The sequence below is a fragment of the Camelina sativa genome, chromosome 1, assembly GCF_000633955.1.
Source record: "Camelina sativa cultivar DH55 chromosome 1, Cs, whole genome shotgun sequence".
In the NCBI taxonomy this organism is placed as follows: Eukaryota; Viridiplantae; Streptophyta; class Magnoliopsida; order Brassicales; family Brassicaceae; genus Camelina; species Camelina sativa.
In genome coordinates, this window is record NC_025685.1 from 17,510,512 (window position 1) to 17,535,606 (window position 25,095).

A 25,095-nucleotide genomic window follows, 5' to 3' on the forward strand; every position below is an offset into this window, starting at 1 on the left:
CCATCTCTTCAAGCTCCTCTACCGACTTGGTGTTCGCCAGAAAGTCGTCCATCCCCTGATTCGACATTTGCCCGAGATTAGTGCCGGACTCGTCGATTGTAATGCTCAAAGGGTGTTCGCTGCACAAAAGATCGGGCGTATCCGCCAAAAGGTCTGAAAATCCAGAGAGGTCGAGATCACGGAGAGTTACCTTCGAAACCTTTTCGTCGGCCTCCTCCTCGTCGGCTTTCAGGAGCCTGAGCTCAGCTTCCATGTCTTGGATCTCTCCCCTCGAGATCTCCTCGATCAACATCCCATTAGCCCTGATCTCGGCGGCTCGGACCTTGGCTGGGGCCAGCTTCGCCCTCTCTTCGAAAGTGACTTTCACCTCCTCGACTAATGGACGGAGAGTTCGCCTCATTGCTTGCCTTTCTTCTCTCCGCACCCTCTCAATCTCGCAGCTATTGCCAGCTTCGAGTAGCTGGTTGCGGAGCTCGATCTCGTGCAACCTATTCTTTTCCGCCTTCGCATCCTCCGCGGCCTCGTAGTAGAGGTCCTCCGCCTTCTTTAGCTTGTCTCGGAGGTCTTCGTTGGCAATCCCGAAGTCGAGCACCTGTACCTCGGCTTTCTTCATCCGAGCCCGGATCTGTTCGGCTCTCTCCACGGTAGAAGCGTTTTCGGCTTCTAGTCTAGCATACTCCTTCACTTGGGCTTCCAGGTCAGCAATCTTTTCCCGGAGAAGGCTCACCTCGGAAGATAAAGGAGAGGCAAACAGCTGATCTTCATAAGACGCCACCGAGGAGTTGAACTCGATCATTAGCTGGAAAGCGTGGTTCGTTAAAAACGGCGAAGGAGGTAAGGGAAAACCAAAACTGAGGAAGTATGTGTCACTAACCTCGCCAATCTTGTCTGCAAAACGGAAGAAGTTCGCGCGGTTGAGCTCGGACATGTCCGCAAACGCTGGAACCCGAACTCTTGGCTGAGTATAGCTCCTCATCAGGTCAGCTGGGGATGCAGGGGGAGCTGAAATGTACGAGCAATGTTATTTTACTTGGTCCCCGAGACCCAACAAAAAAAAACCTCGAGTTATCATTACCTCGGGGGGAGGGACGACGTTCCTTTGAAGGCAGCTTGCCAGAGGAATCCCCGGATTCCTTTGTAGAGGGGACTTCCCTAGACCTCCTCTCCGAGGAAGGACCCCTATCTTTCGAGCTGGACTTACTTCGCTCGTCTCCTGACGAACTAGTCTGAGCNCGAGGAGTTGAACTCGATCATTAGCTGGGAAAGCGCAGTTCGTTAAAAATGGCGAAAGAGGTAAAGAAAAACAAAAACTGAGGAAGTATNTCCTTCCTCTTTTTGGACGAGTCCGCCCGCTGGGAGCTGACCTCGACGGAGAGAGTTATAACCACTCGCGGCTCGTCACTGGAGTCCGCTACGACAATTATGGCAGGCTCGGGCGAACTGGGCAGGGGTCCGGAAGCCCCCGTAAGAGGCTCGGAAGGGCCAGCAGGGGGTGCCGAAGTCCCGTCTACCTCAGGGGTAGAGGGACCAGACTTCTTAGGGAGGCGAGCTTTGCCCTCGGCAAGCGCTGCCGCCATGTTCAACTTCGCCTCCTTCTCAGCGAGTCGGCAGGCCCTTTCCTCTCTATAATTCATCTCCGAAGTGCTTATGGGGTCGGAGCAAACGAGAGAACGTCCCCTGAGCCGCGCTGTGGATTCTCTAATCCTTTCACAGGAAAATGAGTCCCAGGCGATATGACCCTGGCTGCAGAACCGCGAGAAAAACTCTACGAAAATAGGGCAAAGCAACCCGCGCTCGAAGTGATATAAGACAAGAACGACAAGGAGTAAGTAACAGAAAGAAAAATAATATATTAAGGACACCTAACTAAGAGCACCGTTCTACCAATTTTCGAAGTCCACTTCGAAATGTGTGAACTTGCGAGGTGGCCAAAAGTGAGCTCGTTGACCGGGAAGAAAAAGTAAGACTTCCGCCACTTCTCATCCTTCTCAGGAAGGTCGTCGAAGACCTTCAGTCCGGAAAGCGGACTTACGTAGAGCGTGCCCTTGGTGCGACCTGTCTTCACCGTGTACACTTGAAGAAAGTCGGCCAGGGATAGTTTGTAGTCAAACTCTTCCCCCAGAGTTTGAAGACACATGACGGTTCGGACGAAGTTCGGGCACATCTGGGGGAGAGCGAAGCCCAGTTCGAACATCATCTTTACGATGAGTTCGGGGAGGGGAAACGACAGACCGCACGCAGAGAAGAATATCTCAAACGCGCAGCAATACCCTGGGGGAGGACTCTCTGGGGACTCGTGAGCCTCCGGGAACTTAATCTCGATCTCCGGCGGAATCCCAGTGGACCCTCTAATCTCGGCTATATTCTCCGCCGAGAGAATTGATGGCTGGTGAGGGCCGTAAACGCCCGGAATCAAAGGTTTCGCGGCTTTACCCGATGAAGATTTCGGAGGAGACATATCTTTCGAGTAATATGTGTGAGAAGAGGAGGGAAGTTGAAGAACTTTCCGGCGAAAGAAAAGAAACTAACAGGAGAAGAGAGAAATCGCAGAGCAAAAAAACTGAGAATTAAAAGTGGAAGGGAGAAGTCCGGTGAGGTTACCTTTATACACGGAGCCGGGAGCAATGATTGCATGGGGAAGTGAAAGGTCTCGCACCGCTTTCTCTCTCTCTTATAGCTAACACGCCACCTAGTGGGCCCCGAGGCTTGTTCGGGAAGGCAAATCTCATCATCACCACGATCAAATCGTGGAGATATGGGGAATATTCAGTTTCCCGAAATTGATCGCTTGAAGGTCAAAAGTCCCCCGAACTTCTCAGCTCGGGAGACTTGGGGGGCAACTGTTGTACCCACGATCTGTCATCTCGGGCAATAGGCAAAGGGCCTAGGCCGGGCACGTCTAATGGGCCAAGAGCGTATTACTGATCGGCCCATCAGGCCCGGAGAAAGGAAGAGAGCGCGGAGATGCTTCGCGTTGGTCAGCTCGCAGCTCGGGCTTGGTCAAAGATTCCTGCATTCAAGACGATTAATTAGGATACGCAAATCGTGCCCTATTAATTATGCATTAATTAGGCAATAAATCGGTCGGTATAAATATGTAAGGGGGAAGTCTTTTGTAAGGGATCGAAAACATTTTCCAAAAGAAGCAATACAATACAAATTCTCAAAATTCTCTCAAATTCAGTTCGGAACTTTTAAACGGTGATAAGCTCCTCCACATTCGAATCACTTCGAAAGGAGAGAATCGATTTCAGTTCTCACATAAAGTTCTCATTTTCACATTCTCCTTCTTTCTCACACATCCTCTCTCTCAACCATATTCTCTCGTCTCTTCTAAAACATTGTTACCATTGGTCCATTATCTCCAATAAGTAAGCGGTTTATTATGGTATCTCTGTTCTTATTAGGGTAAGATTATTACTGAAGTAGAAATTATCATAAAGACTATTGAGTCCTGCAAGAATAAGAATTGCGAGTACAAATTTGAAGATTATATTGTCGGACCATAACTTTAAAAGATTATTAAAATCATAATTTTTAACCACAAAAAAAAAACAAAAAATACTAGTTTTGGACCTTATGTTTACAAATTTGTTAACCATAACTGCATCAAAACCATCGGTTCACCCATTTAGAAAAAATGTTTATTTAACGGCATTACACAAGAAATAATGTTACTGAATTATGTTGTTGTCACTATTCATATTTAAATTTCGTATATCATATGTTCATAACCTAACAAAAAAAAAAGAAATGAATTTACATATATTTTCTATCTGCATATATTCTATCTGCATATAATAAATTTTCTTTTCCACCTTTAACACAAATCATTCATAACTTTGACTATAGTTTTATTTTATAGCTTAATAAATATATTATTTTGTTTGTTTATTTACTTTCCAAAACCATTATATTAATAATTAATCTTTGAATAATTACACTTGCCTATTGCAAACATTACTCCATCTACATATATAGCTTTGTGACCCAAAATATCTCAAAATCAAAATCAAAATCAAAATCAAAATCACAATCACAATTACAATCAAAATCAAAAGGACTCTAAAGAAAAGAAAAAAGAATTAGAATTAAATAGGAGTCACTAAGGTTAGATGATGTGAAGTTCCTTAGACCATCTTTATTGGGAAATTCTCTTCCAAATACTCTTAATAAAAAAATAATAATAATAAGAGAGAGAAGAGAAAAGAAAGAGAATCGATACTTCAGGGGAAACTTGAGAAACGGTTATCACAATAAATGAGACAGATGTCATTTATTATGTGGTACAAATATTAAAAAAATAAATAAAAAAAGAAAATTTGTTAAAATGGTAATTTTTATTTATTTTTTTGAGTACATATGCCCTTGCATTTGTCTTCATCGCCTTTGTTTTCTTTCTTTCTCCAACCAAATCAATGGTGGTTCGAGTCTCTGGGGATGAGAAGAAAGTGGCATGCATCGCGACAGATCTTCGAGCATGCCTGTCAGCGGTAGAAGTTGGAAGCCAAACCGCCCAAAGAGTATTGAAAATTTGAAATAAAAACTGTCATGTCTGTGTGGTCACCTTAAAGATCCATCTTTAAGTCACTATGTTATATCTGGACTGGCTCAAAAAGTTTTAAAAATTTGTGGTATAGCAATTTCAGAATGTTAAAAGTTGAAATATATAACAATTATTAATTTTAAAACTATCAAAATAAAATATTTATAATTATGTTATAATGTTGATCATTAGAAGTTAATTAACATGTCATAGTTAACCTCATCCATTAGAAGTTTAGTTATAATTATACAAGAGTTTGGGCGCACCAACTGCGTCTCAGATTACAAAAGTCTAAAACATCCTCATTTAACTATGACTTAAAATAATTTTATTCTTAAAATTATTTTTGTAAAACACCAAAAATAATGGCATTGAACCAAAATAACAAAAACAAATTTAAAAAAAAAACCGCAAAATTTCATTTCCCAGCCAAAACTAAAAAAATATGTGTTTTCGACAAAACCACAAAAGCTTTAGTCATTTTAGGTATATTTTATCTAGATACAAATATCAAAATACAAAACAAACATAATTGCATCCAAATATAATTTTTGGATGCATGAACCAAAAACAGTTGGGTTAAAAGATTATTTGATAAAATTTATAATTTGCTTGATGGGTCTAAGATCTTTTAACATCTAATCATGTTTTATAGTTGATCATATATGAGAGCATAGAAAACTTTTAAATCTTCTTATATGCTCAACATCTCAATGCTTTTTCATGGAGTTTTTTCATAAGTATAAGGCTTTTAAAGTAGTAAAAATATAATATTACCCTTACTAATTAAATTTTTATTGTACAATAATCTCCATGCTTTTTTACTATAATTTTACAAACTATAAATTGTTGTGTCCTCCCTTATTTAATGCTTTGACCTTTTATCACATTTAACACAACAATTCAAAAGACTATGAGTCTTATATACTGTATTAATTAGAAAGTTCATTTATAAACAAAACCATCATATAATATCATAAATGAGCTTAAATTGAAGTGAAAGCTCATAAACTAAAACTATATTATTATTCTCTTCAGCATGATACAACGATACCAAGATTACACATAATTTTATTAAATTTATGAACCAAATTCTGAAAGTGCACTGGCCGGAGCGATTTCTCTTTGTTTTGTTGGAATATCCCATCCATACCTGAAATACTCTCTTAGAAATTTGGTATGACGGACATATATTCCTCGTTCTTTTGCAATCCACAGACACACATTAGGGTTCATTCCATTACATGTACCATCTATAAAATTTAGGCTCGGAAAGAAAGCTTCAAAAAACACATGATGTTTATAGTTTGGTCCCTGAAGTACGAAAACAAAAATTGTTTAACTTTATTTTACAGTCAATAATGTATATCTTTTTTTTTGTAGAGTCATCAATGTATTGAGTGAATAGTTGAATCAGTTTTGAGCATATTCTATATATAACAAAATGCATTAAAACAAACAAAAAAAATCGTTTCAAAATCCAGTTAACCTATTAAAATACATGAAAGTTCTAATAATACTTACATATGACAATAAGTTTTTTAGATTGAACTAAAAAAAATCAAAAACAGGATTCAAGAATACAACAAAGCTCATCCCTAGTTAATGTACCTAAAATATGTAAAGATATATATATATATATATATATATATATATATAAATTTAAAATTTAGTTTTTACCTGCCATAAGTTACACCGATACAAAACATTTGGATAAATTATAAATTTGAATTGAAAACTCTCGCCTATGTTAAGATAGGTAACTGGAAAACCATGAGTGCTACTCTCGCATTGAACTTTCAGTTTCTTGTTAAACTGAAGCTGATTTACAATTTGGAGATGAAAAGTTCTGAAAAAAGGAGGCAACGATGAATTTATAGAATCAACGGAAATGAGGACAAGAAGAAAAAAACCCAAATATTTTCCCATTCTTAATTCTTTGTAATAAACTTTTCTAATATAACTAAAGATATATACACATACACAGGAGGCTAGTAACACATATTTGAAGTAATATATCTAAAGATATGGTAATTAGTAATTACTAATTGTTCTAAAGTTGACTAAATAAAAGTGTCCATATGGTAACATTTGACCAAAATCAAAGTGTCCATATGTTAACATTTGATTAGTATAGATAGTAAATAAATAATTTATCTAATATTATAATACTATATTAGTATTCGCATATGCGGATAATTTATCATGATCCTGTTATAATGGCTAATTTTGAAAACCAAACTTTATATAATAAGATATGTTATAATGTAGATCATTCAAAATTTATTAATATTTGCAAAAGAGTATTTCAAAGTCTCATGAGCCTAGTGGTAAGAGAGTACAAAAGTGTTGTGGAGATCTAATGTTCGATCCTTTCCACCATAAGTTTTTGTTCCTTTGCCTCACTAAAAAATCGGCCAAATTCGTATTTTCTTTTGGTTTATGGCCGGCTCGGATAGTGAAAACATATATGAGGTAATCAGGCCCGGTTCTGTGCATGTGCTGGATGTTCATATGCACATGATCCATTAAATTTTTGGGGTTTTTAGTTAACATTTAGGTTCAAATCTTTTTAATTTTCTTTTTTACATGGAAAAAGGATCCAAAGTTTTTTTTTTGCTCTGGGTCCATATAACTATTAAGGCAGGTTTGGAGGTAATGAGGGTAGTGCAAGCTACGAGGTCATCCTTCCTAATTGGCATTGTGCTTGTCACCAATGGAACATCACATGAATACATTGTCCACGTTGTCCAAAAAAAACAAAAAAAGAATACATTGTCCACATGCAAATCATGTCATAACAAAACATAACTGTGATTCAGAAGAGTAAGTGTAATTGTTTCATTTAACCATGTTACACTTTTTTCCATTTGTTTCATTTGATTGATTTAACTATGTTATAATATGTTGGAGGTATGTGTAACAGGGTTAAATGAAAGAATTGTGGTTTCATTTGAGTGGTAGTCTTGTTTTGGTATAGAGGGAATTGTGGTTACACATACCTTCATTTGAGTAAGCTTTGGTCTCCTAATCTGAGTGGTAGTCTTGTTTTGGTATAGAAGGTTTCATTTATCTATGGATTGTCCTCGTTTTATGATTTAGCTTTCTCTCCATTTAAATTTTTGATCCCTTGCAGTTCCTAGTTTTCTCAGTAATTAAAAATCTTGCTGTTTTTTTCTCCATTTTGTTTTCAAAAATTATAAATATCCGGATATGTGTCTAATCCAAAGTTCTAATAAGAAAAATTCTGNAAAAAAAAAAAAAAAAAAAAAAAAAAAAGAGTATTGTCCGAGAACATAGGTCTAATTTGCAAATGAAAATTTGTAAAAAAATATATATATAATTCAAGAAATACGAAGGATAAAGTCGCATGCGTGTGTTTGTCCGACTCCGAACTACGAACGGGAAAGAGTTATAACTGAGTAACAAAGGTTCTTATGTTTTTTGGTCATCGCACGTACCGAAACACAAAACACAAAGCGAACTCTTCAGATAATAATAACAACAACTCGTTTCACCCCAAAAGAAAAAAAAAAAAAAAAACCCTTTAGGGCACACAACAAAGCGAAGAGAAGCAAAGCACTTGTGGTTCTGTAACAAATTTCGCGGCTAACTGGTTCGTCGTACTCACTACTCTCTTTAGAATTCTCAATTCATTCTTCGATTTTATCATTCTGGGTTTTTTTTTGCTTTCCCCTCAATTCAATTTCGATTGATTTGACTCTTTCTTCAAAAAGAAAAAAAAAGTTCGATACTTTGCAAAGTTGGGATCTTCTCAAATTCGTCGTTGTTTTCTCTGTTTTCGATAGTTTCTTACTTCGAATCTGTCTGAAAAAACCCAAAATTTGTGTTTGATTTTACTTTCTTAGTTAGTCAATCTGTTCTAACATTTTTGCCTGAGCTCTATCTGAACTTCTTCTTACTTCGGATCTAAAGAATTATCGTATGTGTTTTGATTTTTCAAATCAGGTGTATACAGAATTGGGGGTTGTCTAGGTCTTGGGACCAATTTTGCTGGATCTTTGGATGAAATTGGATTTGGGAATTTGGGTTTAGTTTCAGTTGAGGTGGTTGAAGAAGATGGGTCCAGATCAATGTTTCTCAAGATTAAACACACTTGAGATAAAAGCCCTAATTTATCAGAAAATTGGGCATCAGAGAGCAGATACTTACTTCGATCAGCTCGGCAAATTCCTTACCTCGAGGATAAGCAAGTCCGAATTCGACAAGCTATGTATCAAGACGGTTGGTAGGGAATGCATATCTCTTCATAACGGTCTTGTGCGTTCCATTTTGAAGAATGTAAGTGTTGCTAAGTCTCCACCACCGAGATATCCGAAGAAACTAGGGAGTCAGTCTCTTTATGTGGATTCTTCTGCGTTCCCACCTTCGCCTAGAAAGTGCAGGTCAAGGAAGTTTAGAGACCGGCCTAGTCCGCTTGGTCCACTTGGGAAGCCTCAAAGTCTTACAACTACGAATGATGAGTCAATGTCAAAGGCGAGAAGACTTCCAGCTTCTGTTGAAGATGGAGAAGAAGTTGAGCAAATGACGGGAAGTCCTAGTGTGCAGAGCAGAAGCCCCTTGACAGCTCCACTTGGTGTTTCTTTTAACAATCTTAAGAGCGGGATTAGAAAGTCTGTTTTGAGTTCTTTTAATGGTATCAATCGTGAGAGTTGCCAAAGCAGTGGTGAGCTACCTGATACGATAACATTGAGAGCTAGGTTGGAGAGGAAACTTGAGATGGAAGGGATAAAGCTATCTATGGACTCTGCTAACCTTCTTAATAGTGGATTGGATGCATATATGAGAAAGCTGATCGAGCCTTGTTTGAGTTTATCTGGTTCTCGGGTGAGAGATATGAACAGTCTACAAAAGCGAGCGGTGTCTAACGTATCAATGTTGGATTTCCGTGCTGCCATGGAGTTGAATCCACGGGTTCTTGGAGAGGACTGGCCTATACATCTTGAGAAGATCTGTTGCCGTGCTTCAGAAGAGCAAAGGTTGTAGAAACAACGCCGTAATTTTTAGCAACACAGCAATATCATATTTGATTTGACAGATTTGGTACATTTACCTGAGATTCTTTCCTTTGGAATTTGGGTGGCATTGCATGCAATTAGAGAGAGATACTTGATGAAGCTTTGAGGGGGAAACAAAAGAGGCTTGGGGTTTGTACAAGTTCTGATAGATATATATATAGGTTTAAATACCATTTGTTTAGCAGAGATATCTTTACTTTTTTTCTGTAATCTTTCCTCATGTGTCTGATGTAACAAATTTTCCATGAAAGCAAAAGAAAATTTTAGCAGTTCCATGTTTCCTCCTTTCTCTAACGAAACAGAACATAACTCATTACTGCGTGAAATCATACATGTCTGGCATGTGTACTTCTTCCAAGCTCTTACATTTACCAACCTAAATCTACAGACATAACAGAAAAATCTTGAAGAATGCTAATCGCAGTTTGATGCCGGCGAAAACTGAGTGAGCACAAAAAAGGGAGGTAATGCCCGAGACAATGTAGAAAATATTTGGGTGGTTTAGCTTGAAATCACGTCTGGTTTTTTACGGTTTGCCATGTAAGTCATGTAGATTGTCCATACATAGGAAAACGAGTTGCTTACAAGAGGCTGCATGGAAATAAAGATAAGAGCAGAGTGAGTTCATCCTGATATAAGTCCTAAAACAAGAATTGATAGTCAAAAGGATTACCTGTAAATGAACGGGGAAGAATCTGAATGTAATAAAATCACATACAGGCCAATACATGACACCGTTAAACAGCGCAGGGAGTAAGTCTCTTTTCAATCTGGCAAGTATGTCTGAACCGCTTTCCCCTGAACAAATCAGGAAAGCAGAATAACTTCAAAACAAGGTTTAGTAAAACCACATCACTTGAAATCAATGATATTTTGTATTTGTAAGACACATCCAAGATAAAACAAATCCGACACAGGAATTGAACCAAAGAATTCTCAAGTTCAAGTAGCAGAGAGGCAACTTGTTTCTCAAACCTATGTGGTGACTAAGAACAGAAGCTACAATCTGATAGATTTGTTTATTCAAGACTGCGAGTTTCTGCTTATGTGAATAACCAATCAATCTCCATTTATCATTCTCACCACGACACATAATAGCCACAAGCAAAAATGACTGTAATTCCAGTAAACTGATCTAGTTCACAAAGTTTTCATGTACATAAGACTGACGCCAAAACAGAAGAGCAACCGAGATTAAAAACATGTTGGTATGTTATTTCCTTTACGACTGGTTTTAGATATATACAACAAACTTACCTTGCAGGGATGCGTTCAATGAGAAGAAAATAACAGTCATGGTAGGCCCGTAGATGGCCTGTCCCATGGCCATTTTCTTAAACGTAGTGATCAAATCTCGCGTAGGAAAGAGTCTTGACATGAAATTGAACCAATAGTGAAGTGTTGGACCTAACACAAATAGACCATATCCACCCATCCTTGCTGTTCTCACCAAGTCATATGACTCAGACGATTTTTTCGCAATTGTCTGTCAAAAGATCAACACAGGGTGAACCAATGTCAGCTGTAAAAGTCAATTCTCACATAGTGGAGTGCTTCAAAAACAGTAACTACAAGGAAATTGCTCAATTCACATTAATCAGCTAAATCACCATTTCAAGAATGACTTATGACTTGGAAGAAGTTTTTACAATCATTTAATGAAAAGATTAAGAAAAACTGAACCAACGTGACCTCTTGAAGTCAGTTCTTATACAGTAGAAAAGGCACAAGAAATTGGATACAGACACATTACTCCAATCTCTTTGGGTTGCAGACGCATGACTCCAATAAAGAATCAAACTTTTTACTCCTCCTAATCAAATGATATGTTCTCTTCCTATCTGTTCTAGTTCTACTTGAAATTAGGATCAAAGACCTAAGAAACATCTCCCGCAAAATTAAGCCTTTTTGTATTTGTGAATCTCATAACTAACACATAAATGTCACAAAAAGGCATAGTTTTTAGCTACCATACTTGAAAAAGGAAACACATTTTGTCCAGTTAAAATTGAAAGCAAACTCTAAAGTACCTGAGAAGACAAGTCGGCGGCAATGTAAATAAGAGAGGAAGTGACACTTTTGGTCAAAACAGGGCGTGATTTAACCATACCAAGGTACCATCCAACGAACCCAACTTTCGAAATCGACGCAGATGAAGAAGAAGAAGAAGAACAAACACCCAAAGAAGGAGAAGGTGAGACTCCTGTTTCTTTTGTTCTTCCGAGAAGCTGACGCGACCGGAAATAAGGTCTCGATTGAGCAAGACCGGTCTTAGCAAATGGGTATGTCTCCGCCGCCGCGTTCCGCCGTATGAGACGTGCGGTGTTGGCTGCTACGTTTCTGAACAATGCTCCGCTCATTCTGGCTTCCGAGATTTTAGGTGTTGTTGTTGTTTGCTAATCAGGAAGCTTTTGAGTTTTTTTGATGATGACTGCGAAAAGTTCGATGGAGTTTTCCAGTTTCTTCCTAAAAATCAAAAAAGCTGTTCATTTTAGTCGGTTAAGCTAAACCGTATCTGGACCGAGTTACCCAAAATTCCCAGTGTAAAATGGTCAAAAAAGTCATCAACTTTATGAAAAAGTAGAAAAAAGTTAACTTTGTTATTTATGAAACAAATACCCAAATTTCTCTTGACTAAGTGAAATTAAATATTTTTTAATTGAAGAAATTTTTATTCGTTTGGTTGATGCACGTAATTGTGGATGTGGCACCAACAACCACTGCGTCTATATTTTTAACCGTTGAATCAAAATAACAAAACAACGTTTAAAAATATTAGACGTAAGTCGCAGCATTTACCGCAGAATTAAGATGCAAGTATCTACAGCAAGCAAACGAATAATCATATCTACGTCTGCCGTAATTGTAAATATCTGCATGCGGCAGCGAAACGAACAACCCCAAAATACCTAAATTTTTCATTTTGGTTTATCGAAACGTTTCAGCTTATTCCAAATAATATATACTAGGATCTCACCCGCACTACAACACGGGAATATTTGCGGACATATACAACATATAAATTTTAGTATAATAAATTACATTAAATCATATATCTGTGTAATGGTTTTGGATAAAATAGTACAATGAAAAAAAAATGGTAATATCAAATCTCAATGAGCTTATATATCAAATCCTCTCTCTTCTACCAACAATTATCTTATCTCACCCAACATGTCTTTTTCTCTCCCTTTCATGCAAAAGAAAGTCAGATCTGTTCTTAAATTTTTTGAAAAATACGTTAAGAGACATTAAAATATATGGCCGTGAAATGTGTTTATTTGTCAAATTGAAGCACATAAAAAGAAAAGCTACATTCAAATTTGTATTTTTTTTTATAAATCCATATTATTTTTGGATACATTCAGATTTATTTTTGTATCCTAGTTAAAAACAATCTATCATCAAATCATGACCAAAGAAAAAAAAATGGTCTTTATATAAAAACTAACATATTGACACATGAGCAAATCATCGCTATCAAATAAAGAGGATTCAAAAAAGCACCATATGTTCATTGAAGTGATTCAAGAAACATATATTCTCGTTTGAAACCATGCAACAGTCATTGTTTCGACATAAGTTAAAAATATCAATAAAAATAGAAAAGTTTCAATGATTAGTGAGGAGTTAATATGTTAGTCGACTTCTATATTTATAGGATAAATAAACTCGGTTTCAATATTTAGAGGGGGTATTGAAACAAGATTTGAGAGGATTTTGTGAGATTTTGGAAATTTTATATTTTATGAGATTTAAGTGAGTTTTAAATTATTTGGTGGAATTGTTTATTTTTTATTTGTAAGAAGAAAAAAATTAGCTTGTGATTTGTTGAGAGTTTAGGTGATTCTGAGAGATTTGTAGAACAAAAAAAAGGAAAAGTTGAGTTTATTCACATCATCGGTACCTTTATCAAAACAGAAAACAAATCACTATTGTTGCCAATTTGCCATGTAAAAATTTGGTGGAATGGAACAAAGTTAATGCTAAGAGACTTTGGTAGACAACTGAACATACAAGTTTAGTTCCTTTTGACATTTTCTTTGAATTTTTAATTTGTGATTCATGATGGGAGAGATTTACTACACATCTGAAGACTATATTGTATAGTGGTAGTAAGCAAAGTCTGAGTAATCAAAGGCTTCTCTGTATATGAATTTAGAAAAGTTGGACAAACATATTTGCAGGTCTACTTCAAATAGAGATAATGGAAGTGTGCATTAATTTAGGACAGCCCTTGTAAAGGTCAACAAAAGTGCATGCCCCTTCTCCTTTTGCAAGTCTTTTGGGTTTACAAAAACACAGCTGTACCTTCCCCTTCCCCTTCCCCTTCCCCAACGAATATAATCATTATACTACTCTTCCTCATATGAATGTATCCAATATGTATATGGCTTCAGATATATTCATAATTTGCATCATAATTAAGATTGAATTCAAGCAACATCGTCTTGAGCTGCAAAGCACAATAGAAAGAGGAGTCATCATGATCAGTTTATGCTTTCATTTCACCTGCATATTCAAATGGTCTCTTTTAAAGCATGATTCAATGCATGGTAAAATAGCAATGTCGATAGCATATTGTGAGACCAATATATTAAATATTACACAACACTAAAGAGATGGAGTTTGTTTAGTTAAACATAAGTGAAGAGTAAAACTTAGCTGAACGTTTAAAACTCCAACTCAATGTCTGAAATTGTAATAGAACTATCCAAAACAAAGCGTATCTGTGTCTAATATTGAGCTCAAGAAATAATTCTACATAACCAGAAAGGATTAGATTTTCTTGTTAGACCACAACATTTGAATAATCGAATTCAAAACAAATTGCAGTTAACAAATTAACGTACTTGCGACGATAAGTGGAACGACGGCGACACGACCAAGTGTTAACACGGTAGCCAATGTTGACTATGACCATTGAAACTGTCATTTCATGCTCGCTTATGATACACGGTAGGAAGAGTTTTGTGTTCTGGTTGGAAGATGATTGCGGCGAAGAATTGTCGTCACCATCATAAAGTTAACTGCGACCACTAAAACTATTATGGGAAGAGGAAGAAAATTTGGGACGAAAAGGATGGAGAAAATCTGGAAAGGTGATGGTGGTGACATCTATGAATCGGAAACCTCATAGCTGTACGAGAAGGGTTACAGAAACGATGAACCAATGTTTTTTTTTTCTGAAATCCTTCAAAATTCCACCTCAAAGGGTGTGATTTTATTAGTCATATTTTTCAACTAAAAAATAAAAACAAGTATCCTAGAATTATTCAAAGTAGCATTTTTAAAAAAAGTTGTGATACTTTGAATAAGACTAGATTTCAAGTAAGTTTTATAAATTCTAATTGAATAACAAGAGATTGTGTATTATTTTAAATCATTTTACATAAATGTCAAGTTGAATAACATAGGATTTCTAAAGATTTTTAAATATCATCAATTGAATAACAAGTGATTTTAAGGTTTTGTGATGGTTTAGAAAATTAAAATCATCAATTGAATAACAAGTGGTTTTAATCATCAATCAATTAAAGGTTTTGTGATGGTTTAGAAAATTAAAATCATCATATAATTAAATTATTTTCTATTTGATGGTGTAGATAAATTACATTATTATTATTATGTGCTTTATTAGAATTACATAGATAATTTTATAACAAACTCAATATTATTTTTGTAAATTTTTAAAGTTTGTTTTAAAAAATATTCTCTTTTCAAAAAAATTAAAGATTTTTATTAAATTATTTCATTGTAAAATTTACATTTTTCTTTATTAGTTACTAATAACTTTAGTCATATAAGAAATATGTTATTTTATAAATAACAAATATGATTTTATTTAAAAATTATATATATGGATTTCCTAAAAAATAGGAAAGCCAATATCCGCGTAATTAATATGGTTTTTTTTGTTTGAAATGTTTGTTTAGTTTTCCTTAGGAGTATAATTTAAATAAATATTGCAAAATTTAATATATTTTCAGATTCTAATCCGATAACCCATTATAAACGAAACAGATATTTCTGACATGGATGGTTGGATCCAATTTGGTTGATTTCGGGTAATTTTCTAATTTTGACCCGACCCATTGTCGATTTTGTACTTCTCTTTTGCTTATACAGGGATAATAAATTTTACTTGATTATTTTAATTAAATATCTAATTTTTATTGATTTTACTATTTTTATCTTGTCGTTAAAGTCAACTTACAAGGTTAATTAACATGATATATATACTATTTCGTTGGTTAACGGAGATTGACTAGTTGCTTCCACATCATTAAGATTCAACTGCTATTTAAACACTCTATAATAATGTGTGTGTGTTCGTATTAAAAGTACGTATGATATTTAAACTTTTTGTATAAATCCAACAAAGTTTATTTTTAAAGTGTGAAAATTTTTGATTTCTCCCGGGTTTTAAGCATCGAAAACGAAACAATAATGAAAAAAATATGTGTATTTAGCTTCTTCCTGACCTCAACGGTGAGTTGTGAACATCGACGAAAGATCCTCACTGATCAAGAATACATTGGTCTAAAATATCATCGTCAAAATATTTTGTATCGTATATATAGACTAATAAAGCTCCTTTATGAATCTGATTGGATGGATTGATAAACAATACGAATAGGAAGGCTATTTGTTAATTAACAAGAACAGAGATAGTAACCCGAGTCACATGTGTATGTGTGGTTGGATACTTGGATAGCAAATCTCAAACCGGACCGGTAACACAATAATATATACAATCAGTATACTTTAGAGTTGATCAGTACAATAATTGGACATTAAACCAATCACAAATTATCGGTTTGGTAGGTTCCTTTCGGTTAATGATTTACATAACACCGTCAATATATCTCCTCGCCAGTATTTTTTGTTAAGCTTACTCTATTTCCATAATAACCAATCACACCTTTACAAAATTGTTCCAATTCCAACCCTATAAATATATACTCACGTCGATCGAAATCAGACTAGACTTTTCTTTTTTCTTAGAGAAGTTTTTTTCTCCGGCTTAAGGAATTAAGAAAAAGAGAAGCTACGACAATGCCGCCTCATCCTCGCGAACTCAAGGCAGAAGACATCAGGCTCCCACCGGAGGTGACTCGTCTACTCTACGTTCGTAACATACCTTTTAGCATAACGAGCGAAGAGATGTACGATATCTTCGGTAAGTACTGCAAAAAGGGTGGTATTCGTCAGATTCGAATCGGTTGCGACAAGGCCACAAAAGGCACGGCCTTCGTTGTTTACGACAATATCTACGACGCCAAGAGAGCTGTCGATCATCTCACCGGCTTCCAGGTAGCGAATCGGTACCTTATCGTGCAGTATTACCAACCCACTAAGATGAGCAAGAAGGTTGACTTGAAGAAGAATGAAGAGGAGCTCGCTAAGTTGCAGGAGAAGTATGGAGTCTCTACTAAAGATAAGTGATCGATGTTCCTCGAGGCTGTGATCAGTTACTGCTGCGATTTAGGGTTTTTTATTTATTTATTACTAATAATCAATTAGGGTTTAAATTGGGTGATGTTTTTTGAACTATTTTGCTCTTAAAACTTTTTAAATTTCAAATTGGCTATTACTTTAACAATTTGTTTGGATGATCGAAGGGTTACTCGAAGCCAAACATGACGCAGCGGCATCGTAGTTACTTGGGAGGCAAGCCAGGTTTTGACAATTTTAAGATTTCCTTTATTTTTTATTAGGAGATGGAGAACCAACCGGCCGAGGTCGAGATGACAAAACCCAAAAGATGGAAATCAAGAGAATGTTTCTCTTTCTAGAAGAATCTAGAAGATTATGATAAATGTTAATATTGAGCTTAGGAAATTTAGCATTATCTCTACATATATTGTTTAAAATGTATCCTTATCTTAGTTTAGGAAATTCATCTGTATATAAGAGATATACAGCATAATCATCTTCTACCAATTTTTTTCATAATCTTTTTTTTTCTACCAATAGTTCGTTATAAATATTCAAAAAGGTGTATATTAATAACAACACTCTCCAAACCCCTTTTTAGAAAATCTTTATAACATGCAGTAATATACTTATTTATTTAGAATAATGATTTTCATTTTTATTATAATTATATGAGCTTTTGATGTTTCTAATAAAAGAAAAAAAAACTGTGTGACTGTCTAAGTGGTAATTTGATCTCTAACTACTTACAGAACATGATGCAAAAGCAAATCGGTAATTTACAGAACATGCTTGTCCACATCTAAAAAGAGTGCGATTAAACATGCTCTCAATTGCTATATATTAAATCATATACACCATTTACAGAACATGATGCAAAAAGGACAAGCATGTTGTAGATGTGGAAGAAGCAGAAGATGAGGTGAAGAAAGCAGATATATACAGAAATATATTAAATTTGAGATTGATGAAAGTTATAATTTGACTCTGTTAATTTCTGCAGGTTTTTACCGGTATTTTGTTTTACTTACCACGTAGTAGATAGTCTACATAACATCCACTGAAGCCACAGAAAAAAACCAAGACATAGAATCTGAAATGGAAACGAGAACGCAAACAACATTAGGAAGCAAGGTCTACATAAGTACATAACATCCATTGAAGCCACACACCAAAAAAAAAAAAGACAAGTAAACCCTTCTCAAGTACTCTGTTTGCAAAAAGCCAAAAACCCTAACTTACTAATCTTAATCTAAAGTCTTCTCCAACTTCTGGCTATCATTCCATCAGAGGAAGTGAGGACCGATGAGCTTTGCAATCTCAAGGAACCCAACCCGATCTTTACCTTCGAATATCTTCTTCAGCTTCTCGTCACATAGTATTTCTCTCTTGTTTTGTGGGTCCTGAAGAACAAAATTAGTCAATCAGTAAAACATTGTACATAGCAAAGGAGAAAAATAAGCAAGAGCTTTCTCAGAGAAAGTAACACAATAAGTTTTGGCTACTTGGTTGCTATAGACTATAAAAGCTACAGAGAAACAACATCCTCAGCACTTGAAACACAATAGAACAAGAATTTCAAGAGCTGAAAGAGAACCTAAACCAAACAGCAACAATACCAAAAGTTGCATCTTAGAAAAATTGAAATACAATAGAAGAAGCATTTCAAGAGCTGACAGAGTTCCATTTTGAGAATGCCAATGTACTATAGAAAAAAGTCTCAGGAACAGAGAGGCTGAGAAACATAGCTGTCACCTCAAAGGACACACATTGCCAAACATGTTCAAGTCAGACTCAATCAAAGAATCAAAACTGCTTATACACACACACATCTACCACAAAAATCATATGAAGCAATTGGTCACTAATATCAACTACTATATAAACATCTTCACTCCCAATAAGCAAATCTTACAAGACATTCAAACTACCTTCATTAGTTAATAGACAAAAGCTCTAGATTGCAACTACTCACAGAAACAAAGTTCTCAGCTTTAAGTTACAAGAAGACAACCCTAATCCAATTTTCCTACCATAAACCCTAAAATTTGACCCTTTTTAAAACACCAAACAGCCAGATTGAAGAAATCAAGACATAACCCTAAGAAAGACCAAACCAGAATGTTGTAAAGAGAGAAATTAGATTTGATTTACTTGAAGGTCGTGTTCTTTGATGTAAGCCCAAATGCGTTTGAGAGCTTGTGTGCGAGGGATTTCAGGAAGACCGACGATGTCTTGCATCTCAGGGGTCACTGGTCGAGGCTTCATGATACCGCGTGGAACTCTCTTATTGGTTGCGGTTGGCTCCGAAGACTCAGTCGCAGATGTTACTGCTCGGACCAAGCGTAGCTTAGCCGCTGGGAGAGAGGCGAGCCTGAGAGACGAAGGAGGAGTTGATGCGTTGCGGAACGACGGCGTTTTGATGCAGAGGAAGGTGGAGAATGTGCCGGAAGAAACCGCCATTTTCGGTGTGATTTTGTCTGTGTGGTAGTAGTGTGGATTTGGGGGAGACGAAAGAGGGGTTTTGTGTTATCCTTTTAACTTTTTTTTTTTTTTTTTTGGTTTTTCTGATTTTTGTCTTAATCGAGGAGAAATATTTATTTGCCCTTTACTTTTTCCTTTTTCTTTTTTTTCCTTAATTTTTTTAATTAAAACATATTAAAGGACTTTTTGAGTATTTAACAAATCTTTTTTTTTTTATAGTGTTGCATGTTTTTGAAAAAGCGACAAGTAAAACAAAAAACAAATACAACATAATTCGTTTTAGATTAAAGGATATATACAAACATAATTCGTTCTAAATTATTTGTTAACCGTAAGAATTCTTTAGGGCATCCCTAGGATTTTAATTTTGAGCCTGTTATGTACTATTTGAATTTTTAATGAATATATTATGTACTGTTTAAAAAATAAGAACACTTGATCTCCTAATTAAAATTATTCCATCCAATGGTGGAATATAATTTTGAGTCTCTTATTTTTTAAAATATAGTTTTTTGAAATTAAAAATTTTCCATTATAAAAACTGTTTCCATCATAAAAAAATGTGTAAAACAAAGAAATGTTGTCTTGAAATAAAAATGAAAACATGCCAAAGTTGTCCAAAATAAAACAATGTCCGATCAATTTTCAGGATAACCATTAGAAGCAGCTTAGCCTATCTTGGTTTGCATTATCTGCACAATTCAAAAGCCACACACCATTGAATCAAAAAGAGAATTTCCTCATGAACTCTTTATTTAAACATTAAAAAAAAAAAAGCAGCAGCAAACCATTCTTCTTCCATGTGAAACTATCCTAATCAGACAGTTTGCGTAAACGAAAACACCGATTCTAAGTTCTAACCAAACCAGACCATACATCCAGAGAGGCTAGTTATCATCAAATCTCCATCGTCATAAAATGTGCACTTTGCAACATCACATTAGAAGATAACTACATATCTAAATAACCAAACTTTTATCAGACACGAATTATTATACACTTTCTGATTCCAAGAGCTATCAAACACAAAAGATTCCACATTTTCTGATTCCTAGAGACTATAAAAACAGGAAAGATTTGACATTTTCTGATTACAAGAGCTATCAACTAGAGTCTAAGCAGTTCTCATCTCAATATAGAGTTGATCTTCCTAGAAGAAGTGACAAAGAATCTATAGCCTAAGGAAAGCATAACATGGAGAAATAAAGTTTATCTTCCTATCTTTTCACTGCCTTGATTCTCACTATAGTAACATCACACAAACAAACCGAGATATACCGGGTTTTAATTAAAACATATTAAAGGCCTTTTTGAGTATTTAGCAAATCTTTTTTTTGATAGTGTTGCATGTTTCAAAAAGCGACAAGTAAAACAAAAAACAAATACAACATAATTCGTTTTAGATTAAAGGATATATACAAACATAATTCGTTCTAAATTATTTGTTAACCGTAAGAATTCTTTAGAATATAGAGCACGACTGAGAGCCTAGTTGAATAACAACCGAGTCTGAAACTGCGCCACCCGACATAAACCATAAACATATTACTAATGGAATGAACATTATTACACCAATTATCCAATCATAAACAAACAATCCTACTATTACTACTATGGAAAAACTGGGTGTATATCATAATTTTGGAGCAATTACATAACAAAATTACCAAAATACTCATTAGTTTGTTTAATTCAATTTGTATAATTCAGATTTTATAAACATTATAAATATCACATAAATTTTAATCTATAAAGTTAATAACATTTGCCAATAATAAAAAACTAAGTAAAACGGGAAAAATGCCAAAAAAAATACTCAAACTAATTTATAGGTGATAAAAAATACAAAATTATCCCGATTTTCTATTTACTATAAAAATAAAACTTATATATGAGATTGTAATTATAAAGGTGTTTTCGATAGCGTTAATATAACTATTTTTTATGAGACTAGAGGATAACTGGGACTACGTGATGTAGTACTTTTACTTCAATTAAATTATCAATCCACAATCTGCATTAATCAACACACTAGGAATGCACAAAGATGCTTAATCTATTCTTAAACAGGAATTGGTTCTTTGTAACAATCTTAGCTAACTAACTGATTCAAAGATAGAAAACAAGCCAAATCAAAACAATGCAAACTCAAAGAAACAGAACACAACTAGCAACAAACTGTAAATCAAGTTTAAACAAATGAACTCTGGGCAAGGTAATTGACTTGGGAGATAGCTAACCAATCCTATATGTCTAAGCAACAATCAAGAACAATCCTATGGCTAAAAACACTAATGCAAATCAATTCATTTCCATGATAGAGATTCCTATGCTAATTAAGTGATAATCAACTTTTTCCAAAGGCAATCACAAGATAAGCATGCATTAAGAACAAGTCTCAATACCACTAAGCACCCTAATCATCAATTTCCATTGGCTAGGAATGCAAAGCTCTTGAATAATTTGGTTCAGGAATTTAATCAAACACCTTGTGGGCATGAAATTCCTAAAGTCTAGAATCAACATGATCAAGGCTGATCTAGCATTATAAACACCAAACAAGATAGAAAACACATAAATAAAACCCTATACATCAAAGATCAATCATCTATCTCCCTAATCTACCTATCCCAAAGTTCTAAAAGATCTACTCACTCATCATCATGATCACACAAAGGAAATAGTTTGATATTTGTGAAATCATGATAAGAGATTATAGCTTAAGAGATTTGAAAGAGAAATTGCTATTAAAAACTTAAAAGTACTCAATCATTCAACAAACCAAGAGTAGATGAGCTTAAGAACCCTAAGTGGCTGCTAAACAAGAGATAAACAAAAAATAAGAGATTCGTCTCCCCTTAATAAGGTTAGAGTATTTATAGCAAAATAAAAGAGAACCTGGGTCAACCCAAAACAAACTTGGTCAAACCCGGTTCAAAAATAAAACAAGTGTGGTGTTGGCTCCAGCGGCCATGGCTTGGCTGCTGGTCTTGGCCGCTGGTGGTGGCGATCTTCCTCTTACTGAACTCCATCGGCCAGCTCTTGACCGATTGGGATGGTCGCTGGTCCAAACGATCAAATGCATCTCCTCTTCACGCGGCCACCGTNCTGATCTAGCATTATAAACACCAAACAAGATAGGAAACACATAAATAAAACCTTAGACATCAAAGATCAATCATCTATCTCCCTAATCTACCTATCCCAAAGTTCTAAAAGATCTACTCACTCATCATCATGATCACACAAAGGAAATAGTTTGATATTTGTGAAATCATGATAAGAGATTATAGCTTAAGAGATTTGAAAGAGAAATTGCTATTAAAAACTTAAAAGTACTCAATCATTCAACAAACCAAGAGTAGATGAGCTTAAGAACCCTAAGTGGCTGCTAAACAAGAGATAAACAAAAAATAAGAGATTCGTCTCCCCTTAATAAGGTTAGAGTATTTATAGCAAAATAAAAGAGAACCTGGGTCAACCCAAAACAAACTTGGTCAAACCCGGTTCAAAAATAAAACAAGTGTGGTGTTGGCTCCAGCGGCCATGGCTTGGCTGCTGGTCTTGGCCGCTGGTGGTGGCGATCTTCCTCTTACTGAACTCCATCGGCCAGCTCTTGACCGATTGGGATGGTCGCTGGTCCAAACGATCAAATGCATCTCCTCTTCACGCGGCCACCGTTTGGCCGCTGCTCCAAACGATCAATGCACGTCTACTCTTCCATCGGCCAGTGCTTGGCCGCTGGTCCTGACCGATGATGGTCGTGTATGCTTCCTGATCCCTTGTCACTTCTCCAATTCCACTCCTCTTTGCTTCTTTGCACCAAAACAAGTTCAAATGCTCCAAATGTGTTGAGATTACTCCAAGAACCTGAGAGATAACACACTAGATGCAAATGCTCCTAAAACAACCTATAATGACGAGATTATGCAACAAAACTATGCAAAAACAAGGCTTATNAGATGAGCTTAAGAACCCTAAGTGGCTGCTAAACAAGAGATAAACAAAAAATAAGAGATTCGTCTCCCCTTAATAAGGTTAGAGTATTTATAGCAAAATAAAAGAGAACCTGGGTCAACCCAAAACAAATTGGGTCAAACCCGGTTCAAAAATAAAACAAGTGTGGTGTTGGCTCCAGCGGCCATGGCTTGGCTGCTGGTCTTGGCCGCTGGTGGTGGCGATCTTCCTCTTACTGAACTCCATCGGCCAGCTCTTGACCGATTGGGATGGTCGCTGGTCCAAACGATCAAATGCATCTCCTCTTCACGCGGCCACCGTTTGGCCGCTGCTCCAAACGATCAATGCACGTCTACTCTTCCATCGGCCAGTGCTTGGCCGCTGGTCCTGACCGATGATGGTCGTGTATGCTTCCTGATCCCTTGTCACTTCTCCAATTCCACTCCTCTTTGCTTCTTTGCACCAAAACAAGTTCAAATGCTCCAAATGTGTTGAGATTACTCCAAGAACCTGAGAGATAACACACTAGATGCAAATGCTCCTAAAACAACCTATAATGACGAGATTATGCAACAAAACTATGCAAAAACAAGGCTTATAACCCAACAAAAACACAAGATATCAACTCCCCCAAACTTATCTCTTGCTAGTCCTCAAGCAAGAACCAAACAAAAGTGAGAGAGAGGGGTTTGAAAAAGGGATTCAGAACCAAAAAGTATCAACAAAGGATTCAAACCACAGTCCTTAAATGTAATTCAATGGTTCTAAGATCAATCAAAGTCCTTACAAATATTTTTCTATGCTTTTCACAATACACCACTCTAGTTCACTTTCTATCTATTTGTAAAGACTTGCAGTCCTATTGAGCATCTCTTTCACATTCATTAAAGTGTTTGGTGTGATCTTGCAAATGGAAAATGAATCTAGCTCAATTGGTTTAAGGGAAAGGTTTTTTATAAAGTGGTTGGTAATGGTGTTTTTGGGTGGTTTAGTCTCAAACAAAGAGGAATGCTAGACGGTTGTGAAACCAATCTAAGACTGAAAATAATTTAGGCATACAAAGCTTAGCTCTTGATGTTCTACCCACCTAGAAGCTTTTCTACCATTTTTCTCATATTTCTTAACTTTCTTTCAAACCCAAAAACTCAACCTTATTCAACTTAAACCCTTTTTCTTCTTTACTTATGGTCTTAAACTTTTGAATATCTCCAAGGCTTCACTTTAAACACAAGCTCTTTTTTTTTTCTTTACTTCTTTGAACTTCTCTTGTTGAACTCCCATTCTTATTAAACTATGCTTTAGCATTCTCTTTTTTTTTATAAAACTTTTCTAGGAGACAACAACTAGACAATTCTCTCTCTTTTCATTCTTAGAGACTTAGAGCTTTTAACAAAACTTAACCTTAGAGATAGATATTTTCCTTTCTTTTGACCAAGTAACTCTTTCTTTCTCCCTCCTTAATCTCTCTTGTTTTCAAACCTTTACCCAAATCAAGATTCTAACCACCTATTTCTTTCAAAACCAGTCCTACTAGCTAGTTCTAGAGATTCCCAACCTAGCTAAAACAAGATTCAGTTCTTTGTCATTCTCAATACTCTCAAGATTTTACAACCTATAGAATTATCAAGA

General features: G+C 35.7%; 5 protein-coding genes across 5 annotated transcripts; 2 read left to right on the plus strand and 3 right to left on the minus strand.

The window, feature by feature from the left end:
* Positions 5,554-6,482, minus strand: LOC104793225. The gene is made up of 2 exons (XM_019243446.1): positions 6,227-6,482; positions 5,554-5,860 (listed from the first exon to the last, which is right to left on the minus strand). The coding sequence occupies exons 1-2, from the start codon at positions 6,473-6,475 to the stop codon at positions 5,627-5,629; spliced, it is 483 nt and encodes a 160-aa protein (XP_019098991.1). The 5' UTR covers positions 6,476-6,482; the 3' UTR covers positions 5,554-5,626.
* Positions 7,959-9,854, plus strand: LOC104793242. Its single transcript, XM_010519565.2, has 2 exons — positions 7,959-8,162; positions 8,516-9,854. The coding sequence occupies exon 2, from the start codon at positions 8,627-8,629 to the stop codon at positions 9,551-9,553; it is 927 nt and encodes a 308-aa protein (XP_010517867.1). The 5' UTR covers positions 7,959-8,162; positions 8,516-8,626; the 3' UTR covers positions 9,554-9,854.
* LOC104793232 (protein SYM1-like) lies at positions 9,744-12,052 on the minus strand. Its single transcript, XM_010519555.1, has 4 exons — positions 11,616-12,052; positions 10,843-11,071; positions 10,259-10,383; positions 9,744-10,176 (listed from the first exon to the last, which is right to left on the minus strand). Exons 1-4 carry the CDS (start codon positions 11,943-11,945, stop codon positions 10,087-10,089), a joined length of 774 nt encoding a protein of 257 aa, XP_010517857.1. The 5' UTR covers positions 11,946-12,052; the 3' UTR covers positions 9,744-10,086.
* LOC104709223 (splicing factor 3B subunit 6-like protein) lies at positions 16,645-17,034 on the plus strand. The gene has a single exon (XM_010425874.1). It carries the CDS (start codon positions 16,645-16,647, stop codon positions 17,032-17,034), a length of 390 nt encoding a protein of 129 aa, XP_010424176.1.
* Positions 18,101-19,586, minus strand: LOC104793252 (upstream activation factor subunit spp27-like). Its single transcript, XM_010519576.2, has 2 exons — positions 19,180-19,586; positions 18,101-18,428 (listed from the first exon to the last, which is right to left on the minus strand). The coding sequence occupies exons 1-2, from the start codon at positions 19,486-19,488 to the stop codon at positions 18,312-18,314; spliced, it is 426 nt and encodes a 141-aa protein (XP_010517878.1). The 5' UTR covers positions 19,489-19,586; the 3' UTR covers positions 18,101-18,311.